The 12,386-nt window shown below is 46.0% G+C and overlaps 1 protein-coding gene across 9 annotated transcripts in view; it reads right to left on the minus strand.

Annotated features, from left to right (window-relative positions):
- Positions 1-12,386, minus strand: part of WDR59 (WD repeat domain 59) — an 85,290-nt gene that overhangs the window by 44,896 nt on the left and 28,008 nt on the right. For all 9 annotated transcript variants that reach the window (XM_042968395.1, XM_042968397.1, XM_007083357.2 and 6 more), the window contains 4 exons: positions 11,786-11,866; positions 9,630-9,667; positions 5,663-5,751; positions 1,991-2,107 (listed from right to left, as the gene is read on the minus strand). In XM_042968395.1, the coding sequence (XP_042824329.1) occupies positions 1,991-2,107; positions 5,663-5,751; positions 9,630-9,667; positions 11,786-11,866 (325 nt within the window). The remainder of the gene's footprint in view (positions 1-1,990; positions 2,108-5,662; positions 5,752-9,629; positions 9,668-11,785; positions 11,867-12,386) is intronic.

The raw sequence follows: 12,386 nt of genomic DNA on the forward strand, positions 1-12,386 counted from the left end.
CAGACTGGTCACTATAAGAACCAGAGCCATGCCATCCTCCCCTTCATAGGTGATTTCTGCTTTTCTCTTACTTGCCAAAGGGCCTTTGCTACGAGCTACAGATCAGAAAGGAAGGCTTCTGAAGAAATATCAGAAGAGCCTCAGGCAAGAAAGAATCACATTCTTGAACAGCGTCATGGGTACAAGACTCTCTCAGTAAGGTGACCCTGACCCATGGGCAGACACACACCTGCCAGAATGTACCGAGGAACCGTGTCTGGATTTCCAGGACACTTTGTCTAAAGAAGGCAATGTTGTAAAACAGACTGCTCAGCTCAAGTTCAGGAAAAAAAGCAACCACCTAACCTGGTATGAAGTCATTTCATTGTGGTCATGTTCTATTTTTATTTTTTATTTCCTTAATGTTCTAATTCTAATAGCCATAAAAGAAAAATCCTTTTCTTTCTTTTCGATCTAGTTCTAAGCCTCAATTCAACAGTTTTACAGTTTAACAATTTCCTAACTCGAGTGAAACATTCATGCAATGGCACCTTGTTCCAGTGCACCCCTTAGAATTCAGAAAATAAAAATATAATAAAAATTACTATAATTATAAGCTAATATTTCTTAAGGTAAACTTAAGAAAATGATTATGTAGGGAAAAAAAAGACATACTGACCCTTATCTACAAATTATTAAAAATAACGGTTGAATATTATGCAAAGTGCCTCTAAACTCCTACACTTTCTACAATTATGCTATTTATTTACATTCAATAAAAACTGCTTTCCACCCACCAGGATATAGTGGAATACATCAAATACCATGTCAAAAAATCTCATTTAATACGTAGGCTAAGCCTACAAGTAAGGAACAGGGGCTGAATCTCACAGGTGGAAACTGGCCAGTCACCTGCTTTAATACCTATGGAATCCCAGCCTCACAGGTGGGAAAGACGTCACTGAACGGCGACAAACTTGAGGAAAGAGGAGGGGGTGAACTGGATGGTTTCCGGGTTCTGAACTTGGGCGACAAGGTGACAAAAACCCAAATCCAAAACAAGCAAACCAACAAAACCCCGCTGTGGCACGTAAAAGTAAATTCCAACCCAAAGGGATTGACAATCCTCAAGGCAGAAGTTAACTTTTTAGGCCGTAGTGTCTGAATCTAGTTTTGCTGACCACACCGCAGGAAGACGTGGTACGGGAGCCTATGTAAACAGAGCATTAAATCGATGATGCTGAATCGCAAAACTGCTAAGTAAACTACTGTGGTCAAATCTCTGTCCTTCCAGACAGGGACCTGAGCTCAAGGAGCACGTGTGGAACGAGGCTGACTCTGTGCCCTGCAACTTCGTAAACACAGCATACCCCACAGTCGGGAGAGGAGCAAACAACACAAAACGTCACACTCCACGATAAACCACAAACACGAGGGTCACTGAAACACATAAACCCTCAAGCATTTCCAGCAAGTTACAGAATCTAGTAGAGCAACTCTGCTCCCGACTTTTTGCGGTGCTGATGACTAAAGATGTCCTAACTTTTGCAGACATGATCATCTTGTGAGAAAATTGCTATTTTTCCACCCCAGGGAGACGAACCACAAACTCGGTAACCTTAACAATGTTGGGGGCTTTTCTCCTTCACTTATATACATCTGGTGTGGTTTTTTGGTTTGCTTTGCTTTTGGTTTGTTTTTTTTTTTTTTCTGAAAGCTGACTTCTTGACAACTTCTTTGCAAATAAGCTTTTCCTTTCTAAATGCTTTAGTCTCTGACTCCCTTTCACAAAGGGAAAGAAGAAACCGTCTAAACAAATCCCAGGAGCCGCAACGGAGATACGCTACCCCATCATTCCTACTGGCCTACGTAACCAGGTTTACGTGCCCGTGCACCCCTAAAACACACACACTGTGCTCACTTATTGTAGCTTTCTTTCCAAAGAAAGTGCTGTTACGAAATCTGGTGCCTCCCACACACGGAACCCCAACTGTCCCAGTGGATCACTCACCTTGACAGAGTTGTCTTGGCTGGAGGTAGCAAGAATGTGCTCGATGTCTGGGTGCCAGTCCAGGCCATGGATTTTGGAGAGGTGGGCCGCGAGGTACTCCACTGCGGTGCTGGGTTTCTACAACAGGATCAGCACCGAGTGTTGTCGATTTACAAATCACTCGTTGAGGGTCTACCATGTAACGGACTGTTACATGGGCAGCGGGGGCACACAAGAGTATTACCAGATCCTCTCTCTATCCTTAAGAAACTCCACTTTGTTTTGCTTAAAACAAACAAACAGAAAAAGACTTATCCAGCTCTCCTTCACGCATGCTTGGCATATGGGCCTGTGAGCCAGATTTCTTTCTGCTCCGTCGCCATGCGTAGTTTTAATGAAGGACACAAGGCGGTGTGTGCTCTTCCCCCAAATAGGACAGACTGCAGTATCGGCCCCCCTTCCTCACTATCACTCAAGGAGAAGGGCTGTGACATGCAAACAGACCACCCATCCCACGATCCTGGAGGTAAAACCACCAAATTTAAGTAATCGAGCACCAAGACCCAAGAGAACAAACACACATTGCAAAAGAAAACAATACATGATTAATAAGCTTATATAAGACAAAGGCAGAAGGAAACCTCAGAAATATACATTAAAGTAAGACTTTACAGGGCGCCTGGGTGGCTTAGTTGGTGAAGTGTCTGACGTCAGCTCAGGTCATCATCTCCGAGTTCATGAGTTTGAGCCCCTCATCAGGCTCTGTGCTGATAGCTCAGAGCCTGGAGCCTGTTTCAGATTCTGTGTCTCCCTTTCTTCCTCTCCCTCTCTCTCTCGACCCCTCCCCTGCTCATGCTTTGTCTGTCTCTCTCTCAAAAATAAACATTAAAAATTTTTTAAATAAAATAAAATATTACCAAGCTATCGAATTAGAAGACATATGTAAATAACACTCAATGCTGACAAGGCTGCATTTGTCACTGCTGCTATTTATACCAAATAGCACAACCTTCTGGCAAAAAACTGACAATTTTTATCAACCAACTTCAAATTTTCCTTTCTTAAGAGAGTATTTCATTTCACAAAAAGCTTTAGATAACAAAAGATGTTCATCTTGGTATTATCTGGGCTACCAGAAAACCAGAAACAACACAAATAGTAAGTGGGGAATAATTAAATTTTAGAGTCAATTATGGACTAGCTATCTGATCCCATATGATATAGCCACTAAATGTTCTACTTAGGGATTATAGCACAGGGAAAATGCATGTGTTGTAACGTTAAATGAAAAAAGTACAGGGGCACTTGGGTGGCTCGGTCGGTTGAGCGTCTGACTTTTGGTTTCAGCTCTGGTCATGATCTCACGTTTTGTGGGGTTGAACCCCACGTCAGGCTCCACAGTGACACTGTCGGGCCCGCTTCGGATTCTGTCTCTCTTTTCTTTGCCCTTCCTCCTGCTCACGCTTGCTCTCTCTCTCTCAAGATAAAAAAACATTTAAAAAAAAAAAAAAAAAAAAGCGTGAGTGGGAGAGAGCCAAAGCATAAGAGACTCTTAAAAACTGAGAACTGAGGGTTGATGGGGGCTGGGAGGGAGGGGAGGGTGGGTGATGGGTACTGAGGAGGGCACCTTTTGGGATGAGCACTGGGTGTTGTATGGAAACCAATTTGACAATAAATTTCATATATTGAAAAAAAAAGCGTAAGAAAACACCAAAATGTTAGCACTTGCCTCTGAGTAATAGGTCTATGAATGATTTTTATTTTTCCTTTTATATTTCCTACAAAGAGCATCTATTACTTCTATAATTAGTGTTGGTCTATGAGGTTAAGAGCAGTCTCCAGAATCAGGCCTCCCTGAGTTTAAATCTTGACAACATACCATGCTTCAGTTTACCCGTCTGTAAAATGGGGATAAAAACCACTTATTTTAAAGGCTAGTCATATAGAGAGTTCTTAGAACAATGCCTGTGCATAATGAACGATTAGAAAATGTTACTATTATCAGTCATCTGGGTGTGTGAACGAAATCCAACATTCCCACTGATACTGCACTTTTCTAAGGCTCTGATGCCTGGTACCATCAGTGCTGCTTTGACATGGGAAAGTGCCAGAAAAGTAAGAATATGACCTACAAGTTTTACAATCCATGTGAGCAAAAGTCTTAAGTATTAATGGAACAAAACAAGGTTAAAACCCTTTAAACAAAACAGATAAAAAAGCTGAGGGAAGTCAGGATTGTTAGTGCAACAGTCAGAAGGCTAGAAAGGAACAGTTCGGCAGTCGATCTCTGAAAGACAAAGAACAATGCTGGTCTGGAAAACAAGCTAGTTTTCCAATGTTAGTCTGGAAAACAAGTACTGACAGGGTTTATGGCTGAATACCAAATGGTTTATCTTGCCTACGGCCTGAAAACATTCTAAAGCAAATATATATGCTCTACAAATTAACCAAATATTTTATTTAAACCATTTACTATGTTTAAGTGCTATGCTAATGATGAAAGGAATAAAACCAGTCTCCAATTTAAGAAATAAAGAGAGGGGCGAATGGCTCTCACCAGACTGGACGAAGGGACACAGACAAAAACTAACACATAGAAGATGCACCTGGCCACCTCTACTTACGGACTCACCTGCTCACCTGAGAGCCACCTAAGGCAGAGGGCTTCGGCGGCACACGCTGCCCCAGCAGGTCCTGGCACCGAACGCGGCAGACTCCGCGTCTCCGCTGCATCTCCTTCCCCTCTCCCCAACCACATGACCAGCTCCCTGCCACGAGGGAAGGGACGAGGCTGCCAGGGCCACGCTGAGACTGGACAGTCAGCACCCAGGCTGATGGTTTTGGGAAAACGACAAGTGGGTGCTCCCCGGAGGCTGAGGAGCTCTAGCCTCCAGTTCCAGAAAGCAGGAAGCAGTAGGACACCCCAGATCTTACAGAAAGAAGTCGACTGCTCTGTGCATTACTACCCAATCATCCGGCAGGTAAGTTCGGGGGGCCTTTCCCCGAGTCATTGTCCTCTCCGATACCAACAAACCAAACTCCGAACAGACTCTCCGTGGCGGCAGCTGCCCGGGACCCTGCCCCTCTTCCCTGCCCGTCAGTTACATGGGCTGTGCGGGGAGAATCCGGGCTCTGCAGGCTCTTTGGAGGCTGAAAGGACAGCTAGACGTCTAAGGGAGGATCTGAGCACGCCACGTACCTCGCCTCAGTGATTTATACCAGAAATACTCAGGATGGAATATGTCCTAGAACAGCTAGTTTGCACTTCGCAATCTGGGGCAGGGATAAGAAGCCTGCTGACCATTCTAGAACAGTGTCTGGTTCCCAGGCTCGACCTCCTCAGTGACCCATTCGCTATGATTATCTTCATTTTGAAGACGAGGTAACTGAGGCTTGGAGTAGTGGAGTGGCTCACCTGACATCATAATTAGGAGGCAGCAAAATGGGGCCCTCACTTAGGTCAGGCCTAGTTCATTTGCTTAACCACTGATCGGAATATTCTCTATCTTCCTTCAACATCAATTTGATCACGAAGCAAATGTCATCTGGCACTGTGACCTTAAAATGGCAATATGCCACACTGCAGAGGACACCCTGGCTTCTCAACACAAGTCCTGCTACTCACAACATCCTCTTCATTCCCGCTGCGAGGGACTAAAGACCACCTGGGGTGGGAGGGAAGAGATTACTCACCCGCTTGTCCCATATCCGCACGTCCCCATCATGACTGGTGGCGAGGCAATTAGCATTTTTTTTATTCCATTTGACCTGTGAGGCACCCGCTGGAAAGAAAAATCAGGGGAAGAAAGCTGCTGCCGTCAACTCCTCTGGAACCAGAGTGGAGTGTGTCCAGGGGGGCTGGATAACGAGTTCTGGCTGAATGAGAACAGAACCCTTCAAGTTTCTAGGACTGCACCAGCTCCACCATTAAAGAGAAAATGAAGCCAAAAAATAAATGAATTAACACATTGGAACAGGATCAGAGGCACCTAACGGAGGAAACAATCTGACTTAGGAAAAAACTCTACAGGTTACCTCGGCACAGAAGCAGCAGGGAAACATAGTTTCTCATGAGCAGCAGTTCAACATGGCTCTGTTGGCTGGAAACTGGCTACTCAGCACACGACCTGGCTCTTCATCATCCCCGACGACCAACCTGGAGCACCCACCCAGAAGAGCCTCAGCTCAACGCCTGCTCCTTCCCACTTACTTGCTCACCTCCTCGCCTATTTAGGAGGGCAGTCTTGGAGAAACAAAGGTTCCTCAGCTGAAGAATAAGCCTCCGTGTTGCTCAATTCTGCCCTCAGAAGGGTATGCGTACCACCCCCCTCCTACGCTCTCTTCTCCCATCGGCGGCTACACGTGGTCACTGGCCCTGCATTAGGTCAGGGAAAGGGAACGTCCCTGGCACCGTGAACTGAGTCCTTTCCCCACTCTGCCAACACAAAGAAGTAACAACAATAACAAAGGAGCTATTTAAGAGAGGAGGCATAGTGTAAAATGCCAGAGGGGTTGAGGTCTGTCGAAAACCGGGACATATCAGCACTTCTCGTGGACTCTTAAAAATAACCAAGTTGGGGTGCCTGGGTGGCTCAGTTGCTTAAGCATCCCACCCTTGATCTCAGGTCAGGTCATGATCTCGGCTCAGGTCATGATCTTACAGTTCATGAGTTCAAGCCCTGGGTCAGGCTATTTGCTGACAGCGCGGAGCCTACTTGGGATTCTGTCTCTCCCTCTTTCTGCTCCTCCCCTGCTTTCTCTCACTCTTTGTCTCAAGATGAATGAAGTTTAAAAAATAAAATAACCAAGTTAATTAAGTTAAACCAGAACAACATGACAGCTCTGCTTCCCATCTCTTCTTGTCCTCGCTCAGACAACACATAATATTTCTTCCTTTGGGGTGCTGTTTACTAATGGGGACACCATAGGGAATCCAGGGCTTTGGAAAGCAACCTGAACCACGAGGTCTAGAGTGACACCAACAGAGCAAGGACTGAGAATCTATTACAAAACTGAATTGGTGTTCAGAAATTACCTCTGCCTGGTTCTGGGGACAGTCTTTGTTTGTTTGTTGTTTTTTTTGCCTGAGACACAGGACATCTTAAGTCACTGAAGAATAAATAGTGGAGACCCCTAAAGGAGGAAGGTAGTACACTACTTAGGAGACACAGTTTCTTAGCAAGAAAAGGTATCAGCTCAAGGAGAAGGTGAGTAAGAAGGGTCTGTCCCATTTCCTCATGATAGAATTACTTGAAGACTTTCCCCAGTGCAGGGGTCCATCAGACCATGAAGCCTTCCAAAGGGCTCTGGGAACCACCTAATTCAACCTGTTTTACTAGGCTCATGACAACAGAGTCAAACAGAGGTCCCAGACCACAGGTGTCCTCAGACAGAGAATACTCTTGAATACACACATGCTCTTGCTTACTCCCTACCCCAAAGGTATAAACAACGTGCTCATGGAGAGATAGGAACCATGGCCTCTGGGAAGCCATACTAGCCAAGGCTGAACCTCTCAGGGAATGGTAGATCAAGCAGCTTCCAAAAATCCACAGCTTCTCATTTGCCTCTTTTCTCCTCTTTGCTACCCTGAGAAATCTTTGCTACCCTGTAAAAAAGAAAGAAGACTCCCTACCTCTATTCTTTAGAGGACTCAGAACAGAAAAGAAAGCAATCAGAAGGAGTGGGTTGAAAAAAAGAACTTTCTTTTGGGAGCTCCTCTAAAACCAACCTAACTTAGAAACCTTTAAGTAGAAGCAACAAAATCCCGGGGGAGCAACTGAGGCATTTATAGGCCATTTGTGTTTTCATTCAGTTGGATGTCTTCTGCAACCATGTCTGTGCCCCATCATATGTCTCAGACCATAACTGCCTAAAGGTTGAGGTGGTGGGGGTGGGGGTGGCCCAAATCAACAGATTTATTAAGCACTTAGCACAGAGGCACAGGGGCTTGACTCCCATGCCATCTAACAAACATTTACAAAGCATGTCCTTGAGTCAGGCACAAATGCTGACCTTGGGCTACAGCACTGAATAAAAGAGATGTGGTCCCTAACTTCACAAAACAGATAATCCACCTGCTTAATACAGGTGTGATGTTCAATGTCTTTAAATGATGAGGCATGGAGATGTGGAAGAAAAAAATATCACATAATCATTTTGGAGCAAATACCATGTGTAAATTCAAATGTAACAAACAGATACCAAGGAGCAGGATTTAAGAGATAGATGACGTATGTTTTTAACAAGGATGCCAAAATACAATACTGATGACTGACCTTCATTGCTGTGATATAACCAGTTCTGTGCCCAAATTCTACTCTTAGGAATCAGTGGGAATGCCCCACAATGGACCCAAAGCAGAATTTCAAAAACAATCCATTCCAACTGAGCAATGAAAACAGGTAGACCAGAAAGTAGTTTCAAAGTTTCAGGACATCCATATTACATGACAACATGGGGACACAATCAGCATAATCTAGATTGTGGGGAAACTGCAGGACAAACCTGGTTTCTCCGATAAATAAACCTCAGGAAAAGAAAAACAAACCAAAAAGGAGAAGGGGAAGAAACCTACCAATCACAAAAGATGAGAATTCCATCAACCATTATAAGTATGTTCTCTATTTGGATTCTGATTTAACTAATTTGTAAAAACAAACAAACAAAAAAAACACAACAAAACAACAACTGAGACTATTAGGGAAATCAATACTGCTTAAATATTTGATATTAAAGAGCCACCATTAACATTTTTTAGAGGTCTGTTCATAATATTGTGGTTACATTTCCATAGAGGATTCTTCTCTTGTAGAAGTATTACTGACTGAAATATTTGTTGAGGAAATGATAGGACACCGACATACTTCAAAATAATTCCAGAGAAGATGGGAGTGGGGGGCAGGGCAGTAGGTAGGAGTAAAGATGAAATAAGACTGGCTAGACAGGGACAACTATGGAAGCTGGATCATGAACACAAGGCAGTTCGTTTTCTTCTATTTTTATATGCACCCAGGGGCGCCTGGGTGGCTCAGTCGGTTAAGCGTCTGACTTTGGCTCAGGTCAGGATCTCACGGCTCTTGGGTTCAAGCCCTGCACTGGGCTCTGTGCTGACAGCTCAAAGCCTGGACCTGCTTCAGATTCTGTGTCTCCCTCTCTCTCTGCCCCACCCCTACTCTCACTCTGTGTCTGTCCCTCTCTCTCTCTTAAAAATAAACATTAAGGGGCGCCTGGGTGGTTCAGTAGGTTAAGTATCCAACTTCGGCTCAGGTCGTGATCTCGTGGTCCGTGAGTTCGAGCCCCGCGTCAGGCTCTGTGCTGACAGCTCAGAGCCTGGAGCCTATTTCAGATTCTGTGTCTCCCTCTCTCTGACCCTCCCCGTTCATGCTCTGTCTCTCTCTGTCTCAAAAATAAGTAAACATTAAAAAAATAAAATAAACATTAAAAAAATGTTTTTTAATAAATAAAAAGTTTAAAAACAAACTATTTCAGCTCCTGTCCTTGAATCCCGAAATAAGCCCCTGAGCGCGCTCAGCAGTCCTGACTGTAACTTCCGAGAGCAGCCTAAAGCAAGCCCCTTGCCATGACAGACTCACAACCCCACCGGCCAGGGTGTGGGCAGGGGGCAGTCCCCGTGGGGGTGGGGGAAGTATACACTCACCTACAGCAGAGAGCGCAACGGTAGGCTTCCTTGTGTCTCTGAAACAGAAAAGTCAGAAATCAAATGCCCGATTCATAGGCCACCATCCACCTGTACTTTTCACCCTCTGCACGCATTTCTCCACTCTCCTTTCAGTGGGTATTTGGAGCTCGTAGGGAACGTGAGGGCCTTAGAAGCAAGTGTAAAGTGTCTCCCTTCGGGGACAAACTTTCTCATCTGCCTCAAATGAGGCTGAGACGAAATTTCAAATCACATAGCTGCAGCCACAGAAAATGAACTATGTGATTCAGCGTGGCCGGCGTGACCCTGATCGTAGGGGTGGAGGAAGCCATAAGAAGCCCTTCCTGGCGTCATTTCTCCCAGTGGCAATGAAGCAACAGTCATGGAGGCATAACTCTGCGAGAACCTTCCCAGCAGCACTTCAAAGGTGAAGTCAGAAGCTACTCTGATAATCACAGTTGCTAAGAAGTGGAAACCCAAGTGTCCGCTGACAGACGAGTGGATCGACAAAATGTGGTCCAGCCACACGACGGAATATTAGCCAGCCTTCTGACGGAAGGAAATCCTGTCACACGCTACAACATGGATGAACCTTGAGGTCATGGCGTTAAGTCAAGTAAGTCAGTGCCAAAAAGACAAGCACTGCATGACTCCACTCCCACTTGTCTGAAGGATCTAAAGTAGCCAAAACCATAGGAACAGAAAATGGGAAGGTGCTTAATGAGCAGAGTGTTAGCTTGGTAAGAGGAGAAAGTTCCGGGGATCCGCTGCACAACGTGAATATATTTAACAGAACCACACACTTAAAAATGGTGAAGATGGTTTATTTCATGTTTTGGGGTTTTCAACCACAATTCAAAACAAAAACAAAACAAAAACCCTACTCCTGGATACAACGGGAGACTCCTGGAAAGAGAGAGATTCCTGGGTTCACCACAAAGCCAGAGGGCAACTTCTCCACCAAATGGTAAAGTGACAGAACAGGGCACCGACCCAGGGCCAGGGGGTTCGGACGGCCAATCCGTGGCTCAGGCTTACTAATCCAGAAAGCTTGAAAAGGCATCATCTGTTCAGCATTTTTTAATCCTTAAATTATGAAAACAACGATTTCATGTAAATGAGGAATACTCTAACCTTGCCTCCTAACTCCCTGGGGTTTTGTTTATTTAAAAGCGCCTCCCTCCCATTTCCCCTGGGTTTAGCGCTCCGTCCCCACCCCGGCGCTGCCGTTAGACTGATCACCACCAAGGCAGTGTCCCGGATGCAGGTGAAGTCCACTGCGCACACCCTCTCGGACTCCCTTTCCCTGATCTGTCCACCTCTCAGTGCAAACCATCACAGAGCCACTGCCATTGGGAGCAGAGCAGTCCGCTGAGGGGAGAGAGGGTCCCGTCTGGGGGACTCTACAGACCACGCCCTCCAGTTAGTCACTTCGAATTGTTAAGGCAAAGGGAGCCTCGCTCTACAAAGGGAGAAGGGGGACAGACAACATGCCCGGCCCTGGGCTGGGGGCTCCTTCCCTCTTCGCCTCATGAAGGGTAACCCTGAGAGGTGGCCCTCAGCCGCCTGGGGGACTGAAGCCTCACAAAGAGCAAAGCAGATGTGTCTCATAGCATCACCTGCTGTAGCAGACGTGTGTCTGTGCCCACAACTCCCCACTGTCACCTGCCACGTCAGTTAAACTTCAGCCTGACTTTCAAACGCCAGCACCTATGTTTCTCTGCCAAAGGGACTTCCCTGACTGCTGAAGCCTGTCCTGCACATCTCTGTGCCAGGCCTGAAGTGCCAGGGAAGGGAGGCCCCGGGGTGCAGCCTGCAACCAGTGACCGACAGTGGATGACGCCCCCACTTCCTGAGCCCTCAAGGGTGGGACACCTCTGAGGAGTTCTGCACTAGCACCTAGCGGTCCCCGGCAGGAATAACCTCCACGTGCTCATGCTGCCTCCCGCGTGGACAGCGCGCCCTCCGTGTGCAGCCTTCCCGCTCCTGTCTCTCCTCCCGCCGGTGCTTCTGTCGCCTCCTAAACAACGTCCTTGCAAGGCATCCTCATCTCGGGGTCTGCACCCAGGGGAAACCAAACTAAGACAGCTGATCTCTAAAACAAAGGTCCCAGATCGTCCCACAACCCAGTGGTTTGGCCTTTTAATTGTTCTTACTTGATATCCCAAATGTAGATGTACGTGTCCACAGAGCTGGTAACCAGGAGATCCGGCTCAAACACTGCCCAGTCCAAGTCACTGGAAACACAAGAAATAAACGGAACAACAACAAAGGGAAGAAAATTCAGAGTCCAGTTCCAAAGCGCTAGCAGATTTCATTTCTAGTGGCTTCAGAGAGTCACTGTTAACGGTCCTCCTCAACATGATATAGGCTAGAAATCTCCAAACTTCTCTGGGAATGAGTAAGACTTAACTGAGCTCTGAAGAAAGCTTTCAGGTCCTTTCCCCTGTCATCACCAGCTATCCCATCACCTGCTCCCAAAAAAGAAATGGAGGATTTCAACTTCAACCACACACACACACACACACACACACACACACACACACACACCCCAAAGCAAAAACATCAAGTGATTTTTGAGTTGTGATTTTCTAAACCAAATTCAACCACAAGTACCTCAAGTAAAACCAACATCTGTCAAAGCAGCGGCAAACTGTTAACACTGCCATGCAGCTTTCAGGAAGGGCAGGCCCCCCTAACATAGGCCAGGGGTCTGGCCTTTCCCGTTACTTCTGGGTCAGCTCCCCCACTCCTGTA

The sequence above is a fragment of the Panthera tigris genome, chromosome E2 (assembly GCF_018350195.1).
Source record: "Panthera tigris isolate Pti1 chromosome E2, P.tigris_Pti1_mat1.1, whole genome shotgun sequence".
NCBI lineage: Eukaryota > Metazoa > Chordata > Mammalia > Carnivora > Felidae > Panthera > Panthera tigris.